Here is a 24940-nt window from a genome sequence, read left to right as displayed (position 1 = left end):
AAAGTATTCTTTTTTTTGCCGTTTTAATCACAAGCTTTTACAGAAGCTGGGTGAGTGGAAGAAGGAGAAAGAGGGAAGCAGGGAAACACCGTGAAGGCCTGAGAGTTATTTAAGAGTGTGGACAATGAACACAAGAGAATCTGAGCAGTTAAAGATCCTGAGTATCGCTAAGTTCAAGTAGTAAAAAGACAAACTTCAAAACGTAACCTAACTAGCGTGAAATACAATAGGTTTTGCTCTGTCTACCTTCTTGGATGAAATTAAGACTCATGTTATACAGACACAACTTGATGAAAAGAAAGCACGACACACGAGAAGTTAGAACATTGTACTGTAACTGACACTTACTTTCCATGGCATGTTTTCATCCCTTCCAGCTTTAAGGGAACATCAGGAGGCTTATTTGACCCATGGCTCTGTATACTAAATTAGTCATAAAAAAAGGAGAGTTCCAACTAACCCGTAAAGATTACAAATGATACGCTATTAGCAAGTCTGAGTATTATGTTAGACTAAGAACAATACAGGCAAGGAGACATTCAGAATAAGGAAGCAAGATGTGACAAAGAGTGGCTTTTCAAAAAAACCCAAACCGGCAGAAGATAGAGACTAGGCTTGCTCCAAAAAAAGCTGGGGACACTGCTTTAAACATGCAGTGCTTGCAGTTCCTTCGCTTGTTACTTTGAAGCCCAACTCAGAACCAGCTTTCAAATCTTTGCAAGACTTGTGTTGTACTTTGCCTGTACCAAATGAACTCCTAAATAAACAGCAGAGACTAAAAATGAACCAATGATAATTTTATATGTCTGTATTAACAGCCCCCAAAAAAGAGTGTTTAAAGAACTAAACAGAAGGTATCTTAGAGATCCTCTTCATTTAGTAAATACCGAAAAAAGCACATAGAAAACAAAATTGTCCAAACGATGGTGTCCATCTGAATTCGGAATACATGTCATCCTTACTGCCTCCTTGACCAGTGAATCCTATCCTTCCTAATGTTTTGGAGGAGTCTGAGATGGCGCCTGTACAATTTGATTTTGTGTAAAAATACACACCAAATCTGATTTCTGCTACATTAAGGAGTTCTCTGGTAAAATATATGACGCATGGAATGAAATAAGCTGTAGTTCTAGAATGAGTCTTTAAGCCTACTTCCTTTAGTACTTGACCACTAATATTAAAGACTACTGGATCAAAATACAGTTTTAATTGGATATATAGGACATGATACAGTGATATAGTTAAACCGCAGGTTAGATGCTAAAATATAACATTGATTTGTATTCTTTTACTGGAAATATTTGTAATATGAAACTAGGATATAATACACTCATTTTTAATGCATATTCAGTACAGAGGAAAGCTACTGCTGTCACCAGCTTATACTCAAAGTCCATTCATCAAACAAACGCTAGATTAATTGGTTTGCTGTTTCATGGACTAAAATGAGATTAGAGACGACTCTAATTCTCATTAATAGTGATGAAATGTTGATTATACAATCATTTCTTACAGTGCTTATTGCTAATGCACGCACACAAAATCAGCCTGCCAGATATTTTTTTAAAACAGCCTGAAGTAAGTCTAATAGTTTAAAGAATTTTCTTATGCGTATGAACAAAACTCCGGTTCCATCGATAAAACTTCCTGTTCTTATCGGCTGAAATGTTTACACTAATAAGAACAGAGCAGACAGAGAAAGGAAATTTCATTTTGCAGATAATTTTTAACATTCTTTTTTTCTCAGGAAAAAGAGGAAGATGGGAATGTAAAGGAATAGAACAGCCTGGAAGAATCCAAGAGGAAGATGTAACATGCAACAGGAGAAGAGAGTTAAACTGGAAAAATGTGAGAGATGCCAGACAGGAAGATACCTGAAGCCAAAAGTCAAACCAGTTGAAAAGTAACAACTGCAAGAAAATATGATCTTAGTGTTTGGTTCAGATGTTGCCCTAAAACTAAAATTTGGAAATACTTCAAAGCACAGGGAGACTACATAGTAAGAGGGACAGTTTTGGTCAATTTAATTTGAAATACTACGTGTCTTAATCACAAATACTGTGAGGCTCTGAAGGACATTTCAGTTTAGACATTTCTGGAGGATCCATGTATGAAAAGAATTCCTGAAGTGTAAAGTTTTCTTCATGTCAGCATTCTCACTCATTTTTACTAAAACCTATACTTACCTCATGATAATGGTGCCTGATTCAGACTTCAATTTATATGAACAGGATTCTACTTTGACCTAACTGGTTCAGCTCTCACTACATTTTGTAAGCAGAATTTTGACTTAATGGAGAAATATTGTTCCTGAAAAGAATTTAGGGCGGGTTTGTGATGGTGTGGTGCCACTGCCCCCAAACCTGACCTTTCTTCTCCTGTAACCCTGCCCAAGCACGATAACCACCTGTGGTGGTCATAATGGTTGCATCAGGTTGTGATGGACACATCTGGCTCAACGTGGTCTCAGGGAGACAGATAACAATGCAATAGCCAAGGGCTAATTTGAGCAACGTGTCCACCTAACCACAATACTGGCACTGTGATCGATAGGCAAATATAAGTCAATCATCTTACGCCCATAAATAGTGAACAGTCCAAGAGCCCCTTGAGCTCTCCTGAACGACAGCGCACCAGGATCTCCCCTTAGGTAGGGATGCCTCTCACGGTTACTTCTTGAGACTGAGATTCCTTGCCACAACAGACCGTCAGGAAGTTAATAATAGCATGCTAAACTTCGAAGCTTCACTAAGATTACATCTCAGAGTGATTGTGCACATATAATTCTTTAGACATAAACCGTTGACCAAGTCTGGGGCTATGACTGGATCCAGCCACATCTAGACTCCTCCCTGAGAAAGAGTTTAGAAAGCAAGGGGGTCGGTCCTCTCTGAACCTCGACTCAACAGCAGAGTCTCCCTGACGGTTTTGTTTGACCCTGTCCTCTATGCAGTAAATAACCAAGTGTGCCTTGCCATCGAATCTTGTTAAATCACTATCGCATTTACTATCAAACTTTGTTAAATCGCTGTTTTATATCAATAATTATATTACTGCTACTCTCTTAGGAGTGAAGTGCATTACTCTATCCGTGACAGGGTTCATGCAAATGTAATTTCATCACTACCAAGTGCAATCTATTAGTCCTCTTGCACTTACTTTTTGGGCAGTGGAAACACAAGCTCTGGAGACATACTCTAGATCTTCATATGCCAGACTGGAGATACTTGATCTCAATACCCTTGAAAAATTGAACTACTCTGAGAAAGCAGTAGGAAGTACTATTGGTTCCTCTAAAGCAATAAAATTTTTAAAAAGCCTGCATAGGGTAAATCACCTTAAGTTTCCTGGTTCCTAGGTTTTTTTCCTAGTTCCAACTCATCTCAATGGCCTTTATCATACCAGAAATGGGATCAAATTCTATTTATGATTTTTTTTAATCAGCAACCAGTTCTCTTGTTATGATTTCCACGGGAAAACTAGTAACCTAGTAACCTTTTGTACATGTTCACATTGCCATGCTTATAATTTTTTTCTTCTCCATTTTCCTACACTTTTTTCTTTTGACCTCATTACTTTGTATCCCATTCTCCTCTCCTCTTTAGCCTTTTCTTCTTTTATCAGAAATAGTCCCATGAATTCTCTGCTCCCCCCCAATCCGTCATTGTACAAGTTGTCAATCCACAGGAGAAGAGAGATTTCCCAAGAGCTTTCGTTTCTGGTTTTGTGCGTTTCTAGGACTCCAGCACATTTTCCCTGGACACCTTTTTCCAGATTTGTTTGATTACTTGTTTCATGTTGCATATGGAACCCAGCCACAGCAAGGCAAGCAGTTTCAAAGACTGAATACAAATCCAAACTTGAAACTAACACAGTAAGGGAAATGTAAGGATATGAGGACAGATGTACGTTTATCTGAATGCAAACTGTTAAGCCAGAAATTAATTCCTCAGATGTTCAAGTTTTCTGGGCATGCAGTATTTCATCAGGACACAAACAATACAACTTACATTAGTGTGGTTACAGTAAGTAAGAGTATCAATGCATTTTGCACCCCTAAAAGTTATTTCCCCAGCAATCTGGCAACCAATGACAAGTTTTCATTGAAATCCTGTTTAATCTTTGCAATATCAATGGTCCAAGTAGACTAATGCTCAGAGTTGGGGTTGTCTTTTGGGTCTTTTTTGTTTGTTTAAACACAGAGTCGGAATGCATATTTGGACTAATATGAAACGGCAGTAGGTTGTAACGAGATGACAATATGTAAGAAAGTATCAGAGACAGAACAACCCTTCTCCTTGTCTGCACTTCTTTGACAAAACCTTAAGACTTTGCAGGCAGGCAAGATGATTCACTTGCTATACAGAAAGACACTGTCACAGAATGACTTCCTAAGAGTTGACAAAGTTGTCTGCAACTGGACAGATTTCTGAAACCCAGACAATAGAAGTGTTTGAAAACCCTCTGCTGCAGGTCACTACACTTTTCTAGTGAACAGAGGCTGTTATATCCCGCCTTTCATTGATTTACCATTACTGAATGGATTCCTCATTTTAACAAAACATATTGTTATATTCTAGATAAGTCTTTGACAATTCTTTACACTAACCTATGGAATTCAATTGCCACCATTAATTTCACTCTGGTATTTATCAGCAGAAGCGTTTTTTTCCTGCAAGAACCAATTTATTTAATTGAATAGTTTAAAGAGCTCCAAAGCCACATACAAAAGATGAGGTTATAGCTAATAGCTTTCAAATATACTTAAAAGCTTGAATCATTAGCAGTTTTTTAACTAGGAATTTTTAAGTGCAAACGAGAATTTATCGCAAGCTAGTCTTAGTGGTGCGATTTTTCACATTGTCCTGGTTTCAGCTAGGATAGAGTTAATTTTCTTTCTAGTGGCCGCTGTGTTTCAGATTTGGTATGAAAGGAATGTAGACAATGTGTACTGTTTTAGTTGCTGCCAGGTGATGTTTATATCAGTCAAGGACTTTTTTCAGCTTCCCACAGAATCTGAGAAGGAGCGTAGACAGAACAAGCTGGCCAACAGAACGTTCCATACCATAAACATCCTGGTTGGTATATAAATGGGGGTTGCCCAGGGCGGGAATGCACGATCACTGCTCAGGACAAGCTGGGCAACCAATTCACCAGGGGCTGAGAGGGATTTGTGCTGTATTACTTCATCTTGTATATTCTTTTACCTTATTATTATTGTTGTTTTCATTTTCTATTATTTTTCTATTAAACTGTCTTCATCTCAACCCATGAGGTGTTTTGTTTTTTTTTTTTCCTTTCCTCTCCTCTTCTCCCTAGCCTTGTGGGGGTGGGAGTGGGAGAGCTGAGTGAGCAGTTGCATGGTCCTAGCTGCTGGCTGGGGTTAAACCACAACACGCATTTAAATTTTTCATAAATCTAAAAGGCAGTAAAATAATAATTTGTATTTAGTAATAAAGCCTGTACCTCATGCTTTCCTTTCAATTTTCCAGTTTTGGCATTCCTGGAACATCACATACATCAGTCCCTCAATATAATATCCTCACAATTTTCTTAAACAGTAAATAAATCCAGTTCTTCGTATATTACAAAAAATTGAGGCACGTGATTCCAGAAGAACTTGTATGCTGTAATGCTGTTTCGTATAAGATAGTTTTGGTTCTCTATGTATTAGAAGAAATAGGCATCCAAGGACAGCACATAGCAAACTGCTTCAGTTTTCAGTAGTGCAGTAGCTAAAAGATCACAGTCCTACACGCAACACCCGGAGGTGAGGGAATCTCATTTCTAACTCTTACTCTTACAAATATTTTCAGATTTCCATGAAAAGTGAAGCAATTTCTGTAGATGACTCACTGCAGAATGCCTTGAGGATAAGCAATGAATTACTGTTGAGGAAGATAAGGGTTCAAATCAACTACAGGAGGGACTATCCAACTTCTTTGTATCCAATCACTGAGCTACTGAATGACAACAGTGGTATTAACACCATTTTTCCTCCAATCAAAGGAGTTCTGCACGTGGCTGGGTATGGACTAGGTATGTATGTCAATAAGATCAAATACTACAAATGAAAAATTAATGAAGAACGCCAGCAAACCTCTTAGTTTATGCAAATAAATTGATAGATTCTTAAGGATTTAAAAATCGCTGCCTCTGACTCACTTTGCAGTGGAAAACAATGCCACACTGACAACCTGTTAAATTACACCATTACCTGAGATTATCAGTGTTTATGAAAAAGGCAAGAAGGGTTAAAGTGTAATTTAATTTTTAGAATTATGATGAATGTCAAAAAAATTAGGGAAAACCTCAGCTTCTTTGAAGAACTGAAGCAAAGCTTGCAGAAATCAATGGTAAGATTGCTATCAATATGTTTGGAACAGGTCCAAAATTATCATCTCTGATATTAACATAAAGAAATTGCAAATGTTTGCATTCATATTTCCTTTTAGCAACAATGACAGAATTTACTAGGACAGAACACAGTTAACACTTTCTCTGGCATACTTTACATGAATAGGTTTAATTCCTTTTCTTTGTTTCTGAAAAAATATGTTATGGATTGTGGGGTTTTTTATCTTTTTTTTTTTATTCAGTTAAGCAATTCTGTCTGTATGGAGCCACAGATAAAAATATGGCATTTGAAATTATTCAGCAAGTTAAGCTGTTGTGTAAATGCTATCACCCTTAACCACGAAGTAAGGATGCAGGAGCTTCCTAAGGAGCAAAGACCTTTCTGAAAACACAACTATATAATATACTATAAACTTCAAAGATAATAAAAACTGAAGGTCAAATCCTGAAAGTTCAGTTTGTCTTTTTAAGGAAAACTTCTATTGACTTCAACGGAAATTTGGTGAGTTAAACAAGGTTAAACATCTTCAGATCAAATCTATTAATTTCAATTAAACAAAAATGCAATACAATACAACGATGATGACAGCAAAGACAGATACTTTTACTTTGGTTCAGAGTGCATGATCCCAGTCTTGAATTATGACTTAAAAACCTGAAAAAAATATTTAACCTTTACCTTGATGTTGCACAAGATGACAGCTACTGTACAACCCATAAATACAGAGTATATAATAAGATATAAGATGACATACCTATCAGATGTATGACTAAAATCAGACATAATTACTTGTCTTAGTAATTACACTGGTAGTGGACTTACTACTGGATGGGTTTTTAATAATTTGTGCATATCATTACACGCTACAAATAGTTTTACTCTTTAACATGAGAAATCACAAAAAAATTGTTCAATTCTGAATAAACCCACCAAGTTTCACAGTGCCTTTTAGAAAACCATTCAAATAAACCCAAGGGTATTTGTGCTATTTACATACTATGACAAGTAAATCAAAAAACTAAAACGTGAATGGAAATTAGACAAAAAAAAAAGCTAGTATATTACTAAATACTCATATGTAACATTTCTCTCCTAGTCTTCCTATATGTTTTCTGTCTGTTTCAGGATACGTTACATTGCTGAACAATGGTATGTCAAAAAATTCACTCCGCTATACAGGATATACTTATGCAGTTGATCTATTTATGTAGCTCAGATCATGAAGTATGAAAAAAAAAAAAAAAGGGTCCTAGCATATGAACACTGTGCACATTCTAGCAAACCAATTTCCTAGTTGTTTCTTGAATAACCTTCAAATAATAGGGTTAAGAACAAAATGATGGTAAAAGTCTTTTACTAGACATTCAAACAACCAAATTCCCCTTTCAGACAGTGGAAAGCTGCAGTAACTCCCCTTAATTCATAACCTTTGTGAGCCTTAATACTAAATTAGAATTAAGCAACAATTGACTGCTAGACTCTTGTAACCATACCAACACTCTCTTCGTAACAAAAGTGTTTTTTCATTGAGTATAGAAGGGTTCTGAAACAAACCCAAAGACCTAAACACATTTGGAGTTTGCAGATTATCTGCATTTTCAACTTAAGTCAGTCCCGTTTTTGTTGTAATCCATGTCAAAACAGCACATTGAAACACACCATGAAAATTCAGGAAATTTGAAATCAAATCCACATATGAACTTTGTAGCTGGGGATGTTTTAATTACAACACATCTTGTCCCAAACCACACAAAAATAAAATGATTCAAAGCAATCTTCAGTGTAAGCAAAGTATAAACTCATATATGACAATTACTCAAAGTGATTGAGTTTCACTATATTCCAACAGTCCTAATTATAGAGACACCTTTTTTTTTCGTGGCTGAAGCAAGTGTCACTGATCATTTTTAGTATCCTGGAACAAGCAGATTGGTAACAAATTTTCATGACAGACACACACACTCAATGAGATTATAAATTAGTTTCCCAAGAGAAGGCTCACTAATAAGATTGGATCTAAAATTTAGGTCACTTAAAATTAAGACTCAGCTAATGGGCTAAAAAAAAAAAAAAAAAAAAAAGAGTATAACTTCATAACATAAATTCAGGTTCAATCTTTTTTACCATAAACATTAGCACCATTGTAAAGTTGCAAAGAGTAAGCTTCTTGTAAAATGAAATGATCTAATTGTAAAATGCATTTGGTACCTCCTTGCACAGAGGTTATTTCTAAAAGAAAAATAAAATATTCTGTATTACATTATGAAGTTATAAAATTTAAGCAATTAATTTTTAGTGCTGTATAAGTTCTGATGTCATTGAAGAGATAAATTTGTAAAACTTCTTTTCAATATGATTTACCGATTCTATTTTAAAAAAGGTGCTTCATTTATTTGCAAATGTATTTAGAATACCAGAACTATCACACAATCAAAGAAACTTTACCTTTTCTTCTTTAATGTTCAGCGATGATGAGAGAGTGTGGAAGTCCTTTAACTCCTTCACAATTATATGAGAAAACTCAGCCTGATAAGGTCAGAAATAGGCCATTTGGCTTGTCTTGCACAGAAATGATGTATTATGAACTCACACTCCTAACTTGTTCTGAGTACTAGAGAAAATTCTTCTAAAAGAATATACCAATAAATTTTCCACCTACATGGCAAAGAAACATTTTTAATGTATTGCAAATCCCTCTCCTCAGTCTTTGGCAGTGTCCGCAACTTACCATTTCCATTCTCTACTGTGGCCAATGACTCTCTGCAGATTACCGTCTTTCTCAAGGTATTCATAGTCCTTTGAACTTCTGCCAGCAGCACCGCTTGCATTGCCTCAATAATCTGTCATAAATGCAAATTATTATTGGATGATATCAGTACGTCAATTATTTATCTAAGCATTTGACAATTTTAAATAACTACTACAAAATTTTAAGACTGTTCCAGTGAATGTCAGTAGAAAGTCAACACTTACCTATATCTTTCAGACTGTGACAATCATGTATAACACATTGTAATCAGTAATAACACCCATATTGAGAAATAAATGGTAATTGGATAGCAATAAAATAGTGCAAGTTGTCAATTGTGACTGCTTCCCACTGACTGAACATTCATTTTCTTTACTCTCAGAACTAGAATCAGTCTTCTACTGCCTCCTTGATGATTTCAAGGAGTCATCACAATATACCTTAGTAAAGCACATGGTGATAACAGTCAATAAGAAATATCATCTTTTTTTATTTTTCTCTGATGTGTGCAAAAATGCTTCATAGATTGAATAAGGACCTTGTATTTCGATATTTTAGAATTTTTGGTGTCTAGTCTCCCTCCGAAAAGCTAAATGAATGTTTTCTTATTAGTGGGGACCCTCTAGTCCTCTAGCTCAAACACAGTAATACTGTATTTTTTGTCTGACGCAGAGAAATCCTATTCCTCAAACTTCTCTTATCCAAAATGAACATCTGCTAGAATTATGAACAGCCTATAAACGGCACTTACGACAGCTGATGCAACACATATGGACATTAAGACAATACAGTGTGGAGACTGTACGATAGAGTTATTACTTTCCTTCTCTTTACTTTAGCAGAGAAGTCCCAGGAGAACTGAGAAGCTTAAAGACTTAAGACATTCATAAAGCACATGAAGACCTTGCACAATGGGCCCAAGCTTTTGCAACTCTTGCTTAGTCTAAATTTTAGCATGGTGCAGAATGGCAGCATGCATACCTTCGCTTCATTTGGTATTTCCTTCAGAAAAGAAATACAATTTTTCCCCTTAAGGAATTCATTCTCAAGTACAAGAACTTTCCCTAAAGACATTGCAAATCTAAAGCTTCCAGGACAGCGTACTCCACCTCAACTTAAATATGAATTAAAATGGAATATGAAAATTTTAAGTTAAATATGTTTATATTCTAAACATTTTATGTTTATATGATATTTATATTGTAAACAAGCTATTAAAAATATTTAAGTTTAATATGAATTTCAGTTGACACGCAGGCTCCCTCAAACTGCCTGGAAGACGGAGAGTTTCATCTGACTAATCAAGTACAGTGAATTTGTGGGTTGTCCTCAATCACACTTCTAGCTGCCCTTGTAAATTCAAATCATTAAGCAGAACAAAGGCTATCGGTGTCCTTGGTGACAAAATCCTTTACTGTAGACAGCTATACCATAGCCAGGTCCAGTGTGAAAGTTCACAGCAAGTGAACCCAGCCCTATGTGTTTTGACATAGCACAAACCTTCATCTTGTCATAATAGCTCTTTATTTTACAGGGAAAACCAAAGGCAGTTTCCAATTCCTCACACCCACACAACCCTGAGCTTTGGGGATTACAGATCCTGACTTTACAGCAGACTCTTACAATATATCTACAATAATTAAGAAAGAGAAGGAAACACAGATGTGTTGCCGTTGTCCTGGGAAAACTGTTGACAAAAAAAAAAAATTCTTACAGTGGTACACAAAAGAATTGCACACAGTATGTGTTTTTCATGGTGTTCTGACCTGCTAAGAACCTGTCCCTAATCTGATCAGATATTCACCACCTGTACCATTGCTGTGCACGCCAGCCAGGCAGCAGCTGTAACGTGTAATTTCCTCTAACATCTTAAAACGAAATAAAAAACTGTAGCAAATGGCACAACATGATATTGTAGAGGCACCTGTACATCTCTGCATGTGACTTGTCTATCGCTTTGTTGAATCTGCATTTCACAGCGCTCAGTGTGGTTTCACACATTTAGTTTTGTCCTCTCACTGCGTCTTCCCCAAGAATTCATATACCTCATCTATCATTATCACCAAGCTTAAAAATCTCAAGAACTTTTGCCTGTTTTAACACAAAACAAATCTACATAAGCACCTTTCATTTTCTCTGATAGCTCCCACTTTATCTTTAGTATCCTTCTGGATTACACATACATTGGCTATCTTGTTGGCTACTAATACATGCTCATTTTTTTCTGCCGTAATTGCAATCACTGTCGTAACTACCAGCTGCTTTTTAGTTGGGATTGTCAAATATGACAGAAATTATGCTTCTCCTATGCCTGAGAAAATTTAAACAGCATATGTCCAACTATAAACAGAGATATTAAGGAGAGAAAGGTAGTTGTTTGACTCTGCAGCAGCAATGCTAGAGAACAATTCAAAAAGACAAGTGAACAAAAGTTGAGACAAGCTGTACTGTTACATCTATACTAAGTCATACTGGCTTTCCCTTCTACACTTTATCAATTACTTCCAAGGATTACTATTCTCTTTATAATGAATGGGTGCAAGGAGAGAAGTCAATAGACATCTCTCCTGGTTATTGCTCAGGCCATAACCTCTACGGGGCTGAGCCTTGTAGAAGCCGCCTCCCAGATGAATCCATAACACAGTCACATCAGGGAGCTAAAAAATACAGATCAAAACAGACTGTTATTATCCAGTCTGCTTTCCTCTAATTCTGGACAGGAATTGCCAGGACGCTTGTCTAGACACATACTGTAGTCATTTGGCTTTAGGTAGAGTCAAACGCTTTAAAAACAAATGCATTCAGAGCTTGTTAGAGAAATTACTGCAAACTTGGGCATCAGTTAAGAAGGCACTAGGTTATCAGTACTACTCTCTGCAATGGCTTCAACGTGAAGTGGTTTATTCTTTGAAAGTGAAGACCTTTGTAATATATCTCAGATTCATCCCACCTTATTTTAGATATTAATGGAAATTAAGTAACTGAAGTGAAAAAAAAAATAATACTGGTGGACTGCAGGAATCAATAGAAATAGATGAGAGTCCTGAGATGATTCATTCTCCTAAAATCTCAGCAGTTGCTCTACACTGCCTTTCTTTTTCCACTGATGACACAGAGGCTAAAGCAACCACATTCTCCTCATGCAGATGATTATGTCAGAGATCTAAATAAGGCATAAACAGTTTTCCTAAGGGGAGACTGTGCTAAGTAGCTAGCTGATAATAGAGGATACAAATGTTCTTGTACAGAAACAGAATACTGCAACATCAGGATGACAGTGGAGGACTTCCAAATCGGGACCCAAATGTTGTACGCTGAAGCTGTGTAAACTGCTTTTCTGATGATGCTCCTGAATTAATACATCCAAGTTCTAACAAGGTCTTATTATTGGGACTATACAACAGGACCGTTTCAAGGTTAGAGCTGACTCATGTCCAGGTAGCTCAGAACTAGGAGGAACAAATGTATCACTCAGACTGATCAAAGGCATTAGTAAAGACTGTGATAAAGCTCAGTTATTTCTATATGGGTATGTCCCATCACAGCACCCTGATACTGCCACACAGAACAGAAGGGCTGACTGCTGAAGCCCCATAGACTGATGAACACGCTGCAAAGATGACAGACCGCCCACGTGTTGTCATGTAACTAAAATGCCTGACCATAGATGTGAAGACTGTACACTTAACATTTTGTTAGTGGAACCACTGACCTATTAAAGTTTCAGGCAAAACTCACTTCCACGTTTAGTACTGAATTTCTTTGCTGAGATTCACACTGAAAATGGGAGGGCAGCTTTGGAGACAGGGTTCTTAACTCTGTTTCACAAACGGTTGTCCAGCTCAGGGAGTGAGACACATGGTAGAAGGAAGCTTACATGGTCTATAATCATTTTGTGAAGAGATAAAAGGACTTCACTCTTCAGGAAAGCCAACCTAATAAGAACTAACTTCACTCAAAGAGATTTAAGAAGATCTTAGAGCAGGAAAAAAAGAAGCAGATTATTTCCCTGAAATAATTCTTCCTCTTGAAATACCTGGATAAAGGTATAGGGAGAAGGAATTCCAACATCTATCATTTGAAGACTAAGGAGCTAGCAAGAGCATAATAATTATCAAAGAAATCCTTCTGCTGGAAAAAAAATACACTTATACCTGCTAGAGCCAATAACAGGCAAAATGTTTTGATTGCACTGCAGTTTGAACATTCTGACAACTTTTTTTTAAAGTTTACTTTAATGTTTACCCTTTTAGCCAAAACAGTTCCATAAAGCTGCAATAATATAGTATTATTATTAAAAAAATGTAAAATATAACCAAATACCTATCACAGATATAACTGAGGAACAGGGTATTTTAGATACAGAGTAAGGACAATTAAGGGCAGAAATGCAACCACTTAAGTAATTTCTGGGCAGGAAGGGAGTGTGGCAATAACAAGCTACAGTTTATCTGAAAGAACAGCAAAATGCATGATGACAACCTTTCCTTTAAAATCATCTGAGGGAAAAAATCCTAGAAAAGCATGTTTATATATACATATATATACACACATTATTAAATATATGCATTTCTAAAATTTAAGATAAAAGCCACCTCCCTCAGCCTTTCAACTTCAGCAAGTCAGTAGACCCCTGATCAATCATTTCCAGCAGGTTTTTTCAGTTTCCTTGTTTGCACAGAATCTGTTACAGTACTGTAAGGAGATGAGAAATCAATAAATGGCAGGTCCTTTGGGTCATGTCTGGGAGTCAGTATCCTCCACTGAAGACAGCAATAAAAAAGTTTCTAAAAGCAGGGCAACTCATGTACATCTGCCCAAAACATCATGAGTGTTTTAATCAGGCTGCTGAGGACTAATAAATTGGCCACAAATCTGTGTTTGTAAAAAGAAAGGTTTAACAAAGCCACCCTAATATCAACAAAAACTATAATTTTGTATAACCGATTGGTTGCTGAATACCCACACCTATTGCCTACATCAAAATTATTTTGAATGATAAAATGTTTATGGCAGTTTGGCTGCAAACAACCCAAAATCTGCACTACAAAGCAGGTGAAGAAAGGTTATTGCAACTACAAAGCTGCATCTGAATAATGTTAAGATTTGCAAAGCATTGATAGCACGGTATCTGCAGTACTTGAAAATATCAGTGTCTTAAATTTGAAGTCTTTTCAGATGAAAAAAGTGAAGCAGCTTATTCCACGCCTTATCTTCCTGCGCCCTAACCTCCTATGGTAGATAAGACCTTTATCATTGTATAAACTGATCAGTCACTAAATTCTTTGGAAAATATAAATGCATAGATCTCACCTAATCAGCTATGCTAACAAATACAAGTTTCATGGCTATACAACTCCACTCTATAAAGAGTTTTAGTGGCTGACCAGGTCAGCAAGAGATTATATGGATTTCACATGACAATTGCAGCTATTGAAACGGAGGTCCTGTATTCGATTTTTTAATTAAAAGGATTCAAAAAAGGAAAAAATGTTATTATAAGAGAAAGGACAGTTTGTGAGGGAAGAAGAATGCTGAAATAAGATGGAAGATGTGCATACAGTAGGGCTATGATAAACAACTGATAAGCTCAAGATAAAATGCTGAATTCCACTGAATATGAATATGTGCAGAAACCATTACTGTCTGTCTAATAGAAATACTGCAGATCACTGCAGTACCCCTGCGTGCATCAGCTCTGGAAAATATATTCTTTACACTTGAAATGCAGCATGGAGTTGTGTTCATTTTTAAAAGTAACATCATAAAATAAACTTGTAACAGGTATTTCCCTTTTCTGGACTAAAGTATCTTGTATTCATAGCATATTGTCTTGAGTTTCGTACTCCTGAACATTAACTCACTCCAGTAACCACACAGCTTCATTTAAATGCGTATTTTCCAAATGAAAAATGGTCTCTAGATTTCACTGTTCAGACTATTTCACAGTTACCTGTCAACTCTCAAGAAACAGTCATTTATCTCCCAAGACATCAGATTCTTCACTAACAATAGGCATGAGCTTCATCTGACCTGGGAACCCATAACTTACTTCTCTAAGTCATTCTTGAAGACTGTTCCAGTAAGTAAGGACTTGACATTAATTATTTATCCCTTTAAGAAGGCATTTTCCGTTTCTTCTATAATAATACATTGGCACATGACACTGCCTTTATTTTGGCCTTTATTTTCCTGGAGCATAAAATGGCAATTGTAGTGTAAGTTACATCTGGTTGTTAGAGAACAGGTAACTCATCTTTTTTTAAAACACATGCTGTGAGCAAGATCACCTAGATTAAAGGCTAGTAGTACAGTTGCTTTCCCATATTTAAACACATACTTTAAGGCAAAATAGTTTCATGAGTAGCATACTTCATAGTGAAAGAATAATCTGCTTTCCATAGTTCTGAATGGCACAATTTATGTAATAATTTCACCATAAATCCATAACTATTACATCACATCACAGATTCCAAATACTGAATTATGGCCAATGTTACATTGCAACAACTGATACAGGCTATTTCCTACCTTTATGGATTGGTCACTCCAACAACAGATGAGTTTCAGCAATGAAACACTCCCAAAACCTGGGGAATTATATCTACTTTTACCTGAAAAACACATGGTTTATGAACTGACAATATACATAGAATTACACAATTAGAAAGATATTTAACGTTTTTAGTTTTTCACTTCAGCAGCATACCTGAAAAGATCTGAAAAAGTGTGTTTCTTAGAATATGCTTTCATTTGATGCTATAAGCACAAAGCGTTCAGACAATATCTTGTTTAAGATTTATCCTAAATCAAATTAGTCTCTTTTTAAAAAAACAAACAAACAACAGAGGTCTGATATCCCACAGGGTACGTTTTCATCATAATTTTCTAAAGATACTGAGAATTTTTTCCAATTTGGACTACTTAGCTATGGATTTTACTAAGTAAATTCTAAAACTATTTGAATGTGTGTTTCTTCACCTTCAAAACAGTAGACTAGAGTCTACACAATAATACATTCAATATTTTGTACAGTTACAGTTCCACCTGATTTACTTTCCTGCTACAGGGCAACAATACTGCTGCGTGGTCAAGATGTCATACACGTCAGTGGCTCAACAGTTACGCTTGCAGTTAAGAAAACCGTTACATTTATGGATTTGCATGTGTGTTTTATTACTATCCATCCTGAGTTTCAGATTATTTTCAAAGCAAGGCACAGTTTGAACTGGCAGCTGCACCAGTTCTTCCTCATTTTGACTTCAACAGACAAATGTGACATCTCAGTACGTTACTACCGTGTTTGTTGCCAGACATATAAGTTGGGTAAATTGGTTGTATTACCCTTTGAATCCACACTGATTGCCAGTAACATATAATGTCTTGAGAAGAGGAAACTGAATTGTAAGTAGCAACTGTGTTTCACTAACACCCAAGTTCACAAGTATCCTGATCACACAATGCATAGTCATTCGCTTAAATGTTAGATTCCTGCAGCAAAGACTGAAGTTAAAAAAAATCATGTTAAGTACCTGCATATTGCAAAGTGAGTAGGGTACGCTAGTGTAGTCTGAATGGGACCAGTACACTATTCAGTAAATGACCATGCCAATATCTAATATAATATATAAACATACGTACAAACATACACACAGGTATGATTGAAAAAAGAATGAAAAAGGAAAGAGTAAAAAAGAAAACTACAGCATTTAGTATCATTTTACAGAATGATGGGGTAATACCTTATCTTCTATCTCTGATAGCTGACATGGCATGTACCACAACACAAAATACGAAAACAAAAACAGATGACAAAACAAGAGGCAGAACCGATCGTACAGAGGTAAACCTCTTCTTCTCAGGTTTTAGATTGAACTGTGATTTCTTTATATGTCAGGATGATTTTTGCTTTCCTTTTTCTGCCATTTTGGAAGCTTTGCTGTGTCAAAACTCCCTAACCCTAGGGAGTTAAGGGGATTTAGGGTTAGGGTTAACTCTGTTTAAGCCTCCCCCCCAGTTTAAAACTTACTTCTTTAGTACAGACCTACTGAGTTTGCAGTTGAGTTCCCGCTGTGGGACAGAACCAGCTCTCCAAAACCTTGAATGCAAGGAAAGACTCAAGCAATGCCTACTTGAATTAATAGCTTTTATAGTTCTTACTGACTTGAGCTAAGCTGAGGCAGCTCTGGTCTGAACACAAAAAAGCCTTTCAGCAAGTGTCCCCATTGATCAAGAATAGTACAGCAAATATGGTACCTATCATCTAACCTTGTCGTCTGTTGTGGCACTTCAGTTTCATGGCTGTGTATGCGAAAAAGCATTAAAGACGCCTGTTTTAATTTGGTTTCATTCCCATCTCTTTGCACACATGTAAATGTATACAGAAAATCCAGAAACGTCAGCAGAATCAAGATGTAACATTGCCCATTCTGCTGTCCTATGTGTCCTTGATGCTGAAGAACTGGTCATTCCTAAAATGGCCGAGAGATCTGCAAGTCTCTGATAAGATTTTAATATGCAAATCCAAACAACTGTGGGAACTAGTAGATATGGGATATGAGCTAGATTACCTTTGAAGTTTTAGGTCATTCAGTAAAATTATTTTCATGTCCATGGTCAATTTAGTCATCTCTAAACCATGTCCGTGCCTTTCATTTACTTATTTTCTATTGCCACTTGATTTTTATGTTCCATCTCTTTCTTCCAACAGGCACTTTTGCTGTCATCGTAAGTTCTACAGTTATGGTGCATGTAAGAGTCAGAGAAGGAAAGGTACACTAAAAACTGCTTTTAGATGGGGGTATAAAGGCTTATTTACATAGCAGAGGGTCAAGATTTGACTTGAAAGAAATCTGTGTTATCAGCCTAGTCAGGACTCAGTCTGCAACAGGAACACTGTATTTGTTAGGTAATATATACTAACAAATTTCCATATTCTGTTTAGGGTTTTATTTAAAGATTCCTTGGTTAGTTGCACACTGTAAAAATAAGCTTGGCTTTGCAAGCCAGTCTAAGATTGGTGAGCAACTGCCTGTGGGACATTAACGTGAAGAGATTACTTTATTCTGCCCCAAGCCAAAAGTCTAAGGGCATTATTGAACAGTCAAGACGGCTCTTGTATTACTAAGGCAACAGTTTGCTTGAAGGGCTGTATATATTATTGGGCGGGCACATAATGGTGATGAGGGAGATGGGGGAGGGGGAGACAACAGCATCTGTCTTATTGCATTTCTGTTTTTCAGATTGCTAAAAAATGTCTTTAGAAGCTCAGCCATCACAGAAAAAATGTCGTTGATTCCAGTATTACTTAACAGTTCGCATTCTGTTTACGTGCTTTTGCGATATTCACAGAAGAAAACAGAATAATCCAGCTTCTGTAATCGCAAACTGGACCTGCTCAAAGCTGAAGAATATAAATAATTTTTTTTCATTATTGAAGGTAAATGATGTATTTTAGCAACAAAAAGCATGCAAAAAAATAACACTTAGAAGCTAATATTGCCACTCCTCCATATACTTACTCCTCGGTAACTCTCCATAAAAACTGGGAAATGAAGGTGTTACCGCTTCAAAATTTCGCCATTTGTCATGTATAGATTCTGATTTCTGTGGACTAAAAGAATATGAAATTATTAAACAAAACCTGAACATACTTACAAAAATCTTATGTCTTAAGGTAGGTACTCTGCTATCAATTACTATCAACTGCAATTTAGTTTCTCCTCAAAAATCACTTGCATTCTTTTGCCCACAACTTGGTCTTGAAACATTCACATATATACAAATACTGAAAGGTACCATCCACATGCAGGAAACTTAACTAAAATAAGCTTTGAGCCAAATGTAAACTCTTATGTTGTATTAAAGAAACAAATTCATATGTGAACAATTGAATCAAAGTAGCACTTTCAACAAAGGCCTTGTGCTGTTTTTTTTCTATTATGTAGGAAAAAAGTTCCAGGGAAACAAGCAACTTGATTTTATAGCTTTCCAGTTTTTCACAGTGTTAAATAATTTAGAATATTATTGCAATACTTGGGATTTCAGTAGATGGCAACAGTTTAGGAGACTAGTGCGTATGTAGAACTACTGGTCTTCAGTACTTTGACTAACTCAGCAACCTAACCCTTGAAGGCATAGGTTACGGAAGGGAAAGGAAGTGGAAAACCTCTCCAAACCCTTGCGCTGTTTTAAACTATTCCTTTTAAGTACATTGCTACAGCGACCTATATTTAGGTGTCATTTAAAAATTTCACCTTTCAAATTCACTACAATCAACAGTTAAGTCATAATATTTCAAAAGCCTTGCAATACTAAATAACTCTGAAAGCTTTCACCTTAAGAGCTTTAAGTTACAGATACAAATCTCAAAAGGCAAAAGAAAACCAATTCTTTGAAGATCTTTTCTTACTAGCTTCTTCCTGTTTCTGGCCCACTTTCATAATCTCACTCATTTTACTGCAGACTCCTTTATTTTCACAGGCAGGGTTAAGTTGCAAAATACAACAGATACACAAACACATTTATGAACAACAGCTTATAGAGGTCCAAGTTCCAAGTTTTTTCCAAAGCCATGTTTTTCATACTCTTTTTTTACTATGAATTTTTTTTTTAAAAAACTGATCAAATTATGCTAAAAATAGCGGCGTTTTTCCTTCTTAAAAAAAACCCCAAACACCCCGGATTACTGCTGGTCTGATAATGTGCGCGTAGAGTATGTCATTCACTGTTCGCTGTTTTCACATTCCACAAATTTCATTTATCTAATCACATAGCTAATAGTTCACAGAAATACTATAGCCTGAAACTTGCTGATCCAAAACACAAGCTGAAAACTTATGACAGCAACTAGTCAAAAGTTTTTCAACCAAATGTTTTTCAGGGATGATCTGTCAAACCCATGGTTTAAGCAGAAAAATATATATATACACACACATGCTGACAAAGACAGAATTTTTGCTCAAAATGAGAATACCAGACTCATCCAAGAGTACCCAGTAGTCTATGAACCGATGAAATGCGTTTTTCCACTTTTGACTCTCCATATTAGAAGTATGTATAAGTGTGCATATTTTATTTAACAAAAAAAAAAATCCATTCACTCCTGTGAACAAGCAAAATCTTTGGATATGCCAAAGAACAGGGATTTAAAGTTTATTACTGCATTCCCCAGATCAAGACCATAGCTGACCGACACTAAAATAATTCACCTTACAGCCCAATGAATATTTCATTGCTATATGCAAAGTGGGCCAGCATTAACAGAGGAAAGCTGGAATCCCAAAATTGTTACTAAACCAGTAGTTAGACCCTGGGCTGCACTGCAAAGAATAAATATACAAGTCCATTCTCCAGCATCAAAGCAGGCAGAACTACGAATATCAGCTGAACACACATTAACCAAATGTGCTGGTCAGTGGATAATCTGTTCAGAGATCCTTTCTCCTGATTTTAATTTAAAAGTTTAAAAGTCTTTGGAGTTTGTACCAGCATGCTAATAGAAAGTAAACTTGCACAGGATGGAGAAACACTCATGGCTCTGCTGACAGATAAGCTATGGAAAGGAGATTGTAATACATTTTCTCTCTCATACTAGTAACTCAATTAGTAAGAGTTGTTTGTATGGCAGTAAGACTTAGAAGACCAGAACCCTTACAAGCTGTGAAAGCTGTCCTACTAACTCCTTCTGCAGATGCTGTAGCAAATTAGAATTCTATACGTAGTATTTTCCCTTAAGCATGCTCTAGTGTTAGCTAAACCAACTGCCCGAGGGAGTGGGGCTACATACTGTACTTTTCAAAGGCAAACCAAACAAAATAGCATTTGCTTGGTTTTTTTTCAAACTTTTAATTAGGCTAAAGTACATTATTTAAACAGCTCATCATAACAAAGAAAGCTCATTCCAACACGGAATAAAGAGTACATGATGAATAAGGACAAATTATATAAAAAGATTTAATGAATCAATGAATACAGGTTAGGATAGTTCATTCAGACCCCAATTATTTGCAAGAGGAAGAGGTGAAACGAAGGCTGAATCCTAAGAACATGGCAAACAGGCCAAGTCCTATTCATGCTATGCTTACAACCAGGGAGGGGGGAGGAAGGAAAAAGGAAAGGGAACTTCACAGGAAACGGGCTTTTTCCCTTGGTGGAGAGAGGGAGATTACTTTGCATACACATAACTGTTTTTGAGGCAACACAGAAAGCATAGATCCATTCAGATAGCAATTTCCCATAGGAGAACTATGCCTTTAATACTCAGGCACAGACACTAATGTTATCACATGAAAGTACATCATGTATGGAATCAGTGTTTGAGGTTTGGGGTTTTTTTTTGTTTGTTTTTTGTTTGGTTGGTTTTTTGTTGTTGTTGTATTTTTTGTTTGTTTGTTTTGTTGTTTTACAAAATGAAGTGTCCGAAACATGAAATTCTTCCCTGTGACTCTAATCCACTTCTTCCAGTAATGCTGACACAGTAATATTATCTCACTGGTTCTACTCACATGACTTCGACTCTATGTGAAAATGATGGTTCTTGACTGCAGTGGGACATCATTTGCAGTTTTACAGAGGTTAGAAAACAGTACAAAATACGTATCTCAGCTGTTCTTGTCTTTATTTATTGGGGGGAAAAAGGGAATTATGACTGACATGTCTAAAGTTCTGAAACAGTTCTGGGAAGGTAGGGGAAAAGAAACTCTGTGCTATCATAGGACAGAACCATGACAGGAAAAAAAAAAAAAAACAAAAAAAAACAAAACAATTTCCTGTCACCAGCAGTAACAAGGAAAATGTCCAGGTGACTAAAACCCGAGGTCTGTGTTGATAAAAACGCAGCAAATACAGTCTAGTTCTGACCAAGTTCCTTAAGAAAGAACACTTTATTCTTCAGTAAGACAGAAGAATGGCTACTTTTCTATTTTCTGAACGTGTAAGAGATGAAGAACAAAGAAGAAAGAAGGTACAGCCTTGGTAAGAGTATGCAAGCACAGCCAGGAAAAGGAATTGTGTGCTGTCTGTATAGACTGAGAGCACTTGCAGTTGCTATTTAGGAACTCAAAAGGAAAATAGGGAGCTCAAAAAAAACCAACACCACCAAACAACAACAAAAAACCACCCCGAACGGCAAAACCAACAACACCCCTCTACTCTCCCCAAAACAATCCAAGGACAGAATTGAATAAATACAATTCAAGTGCTTTTATCCAGATGAGGCCATTGGGAGGCAATAGTGCGTATCAGAGCGTCACAAATGGCACCAAACTAAAACTTAGCTAGAAGACAGCTATAAATAGGTATACTATTCAGTTCTGGAAAGAGAGGTAATCCGAACCAAACCACACCAAAATCCCAAATGAAACATTTCAGAGACATTTCAGTTGTTAGAAGAGGCCCAGCTAAGAAGCGAAGTTACTGAACAAAATTGGTTCTGTTTTACCTCAAACCAGGACATTAAAATTCATAACTTTTTTTGCAACCAAAATATATGGCAATTTTTTTTTTCCTCTGTTTTATTAAAAAAAAAATATCCCTATTTCTACAAGCAATGCTAGCTTTTATGGCTTTACATGTCCTGGAGAAAACTTTAAAATATATAGTACAATTTTCACCAAAGTAAAATTCGTGCATTTCTTGCACAGGAAGGAAACCATGTTCAAGCTGGAATCATGGAAACAACCTTTCATATAAGAGCTTGTGTTGAATATGGACCAGTAGGCAATATGATTAGCGGTAAAAGCAACAGAAATGTGCGTTTGTCCTGTGGGATGGTGCATATCTCTTGAGATATTCTGAATGCCTAGAGCTTTGTGGAAGATGAACAGATATTTGCCGCATCAGGATCAATAATTTTTGTCCCCCTTCTTGCCTCTGGGCCATAGCATCACCAACACTGAAGTTAATTGTCCCTAAAATGCTAAATACAGACCAACCTAGGCTTGCTGAACAACAAAAGCATGTGGACAATATACATTGCCCGATTAGTATGCTCTATTTGGCTTGGTCAAATAATGTCGAGCATGCTATTTTTCCTTTAATGCTGAAAAAGCATTTAGTCAATAAATTTGTTTTGAGTAAGATTTTAATGTTATTTGGAATGTTTCTCACAACATGAGGGCTGATGAGGCATTCATTCCCAGTAGCTGCTGTTATTACTGGGGGGGCTGTATTTTAGACAGTGTAACTAGGACAGACTGTTCTTGTCTCTCATGTTTTATTTATCTGTGAAGCCAAGGGTTTCATGGTAAAAGAAGTATATAGCTTACAGAGAGTGCAAGTTAAAACAGCACAAATGTGCTAATGCACGTCTCAAAACGTGCCGGAAGAGACCTCATTGTTATACTTAGTTTAAACTGCAAGGAAGAGAGCAATCTCTGGAAAAAGATGGTGTGAAGCTGGATAATTCAAGTTCTTGTTCTGTTGAAAAAAATTTCTTGCATCAGTTTTCTCATCTGCTAAATAGAAAAAAATATAATTAACTTTATCCTGATTCTCCTTTTGTTCAAAGGACAGCCTATAAAAAAGCTCAAGAGCAAGAATGTAAACTTTATTGCAAAAGTCCCTATTTAAGAGGTTTTTTTTCATATTTTTCACTTTTTAAACCACTATAAAGGAAGAAAAGACTCATAATGAAAAGGTTCTTACCTTTCAATTTCACCTGTAACTGCTGAAGGTATGTTAATTATCCTGTTGATTAAAGCTATTCTGCTAAATAAGAAGAACACTGTTTCCCATCCCTTTGTTCCATAAAGGTTATTCTCAGGTCCATTCATCTTTCCAATTTGTCCTTCAGTCGCAGCAAGGTACTTGTTTGATAAATCAAGGACTCTTTTTGAAAATAAGTTGATTACTGCACGTTCTTCTAGCACACCACAATCAGTACATTTCCATCCCGGCAACATTAGTGATAGGTGGTTTTCATCTGACACAAGTCCAAAAGAAACAGGACGCTGAAGCCTCAAGATATCTAAGTGTCTAACACAAAGATTGTCTATTTCTTTATCTACGCCCCATGGTAAGAGACATGACAAAAGCAGCTTAGCTGTATCAGTGGTGATGTTCACATCAACGTTTCCTGATGACTGCATTCTAATCTTTCTTGAACTCTTCATTTTTTTCTGTCTTTTCATGCCACCGCTTTCTTCCAAAGGCCGAGCTGTGTTGTTATCCCTGCAGGCCTGGTTTGAACAAACAGTATCTACTTGCGCATCCACTGGAGATACGGAGGCAGCAGTTTTATTTCTTTTTAATGTCAGTGGCCTTTTCTCAGTAGTACTTTTGGCTCTTTCTAGACTGTCACAGGTGTGAAATGAATTTGACGACTTTAATCCACTGAGTTGAGATGACAGCAGAAGTTCCTCAATTTTTTCCAGATCAAATAAGAGAATATGAAAGTTTGCATTGTTCCATTTTGTTTTAACTGGTAAAACAGTAAAGGGCTGTTGGGTGCAGCTGGTATCAGTTAACTGAAAGAAAAATATTAAGCGTTCAAACACAAATCCATAGTATTTCGTAACTTTCAAGATATCAGCATAGAACTGCATATGGAACAGACCAGATCTATTACCTCCATTAAGTTCAACTTCATTATATTTATTCACTTGTTATTAAGGAAAAAGGATTTTCTTCTAAATAGCTTAAGATATACATGTAAATACTACAATACAGGCTCCCTAACATCTTAAATTATACAGCCATGCTGTAGACTGATCTTTGCCAAAACTCTAGGCTGGTATTTCTTCTGCTAGGTCTCATTTCTAGCTGACAGGCTTTTAGGAAAGTTTTAAAGATTACAGGTTTTTTTGTTTGTTTGTTTGTTTTTCCCCAAAAAT

At 36.4% G+C, this 24940-nt stretch overlaps 1 protein-coding gene across 1 annotated transcript in view; it reads right to left on the bottom strand.

The window, feature by feature from the left end:
- Window positions 1-24940, bottom strand: part of WDR72 (WD repeat domain 72) — a gene marked incomplete at both ends in the record, with an annotated part of 118015 nt that overhangs the window by 34537 nt on the left and 58538 nt on the right. Inside the window, 4 exons of the mRNA XM_082488734.1 lie at window positions 9087-9198; window positions 15639-15721; window positions 18629-18720; window positions 23754-24574. Coding sequence (XP_082344860.1) covers window positions 9087-9198; window positions 15639-15721; window positions 18629-18720; window positions 23754-24574 — 1108 coding nt within the window. The remainder of the gene's footprint in view (window positions 1-9086; window positions 9199-15638; window positions 15722-18628; window positions 18721-23753; window positions 24575-24940) is intronic.

This window comes from Vanellus vanellus, assembly GCF_965231255.1.
Source record: "Vanellus vanellus genome assembly, chromosome: 11".
NCBI lineage: Eukaryota > Metazoa > Chordata > Aves > Charadriiformes > Charadriidae > Vanellus > Vanellus vanellus.
The sequence above is the reverse complement of the archived record's forward strand: the minus strand, read 5'-3'. Positions and strand labels throughout refer to the sequence as shown.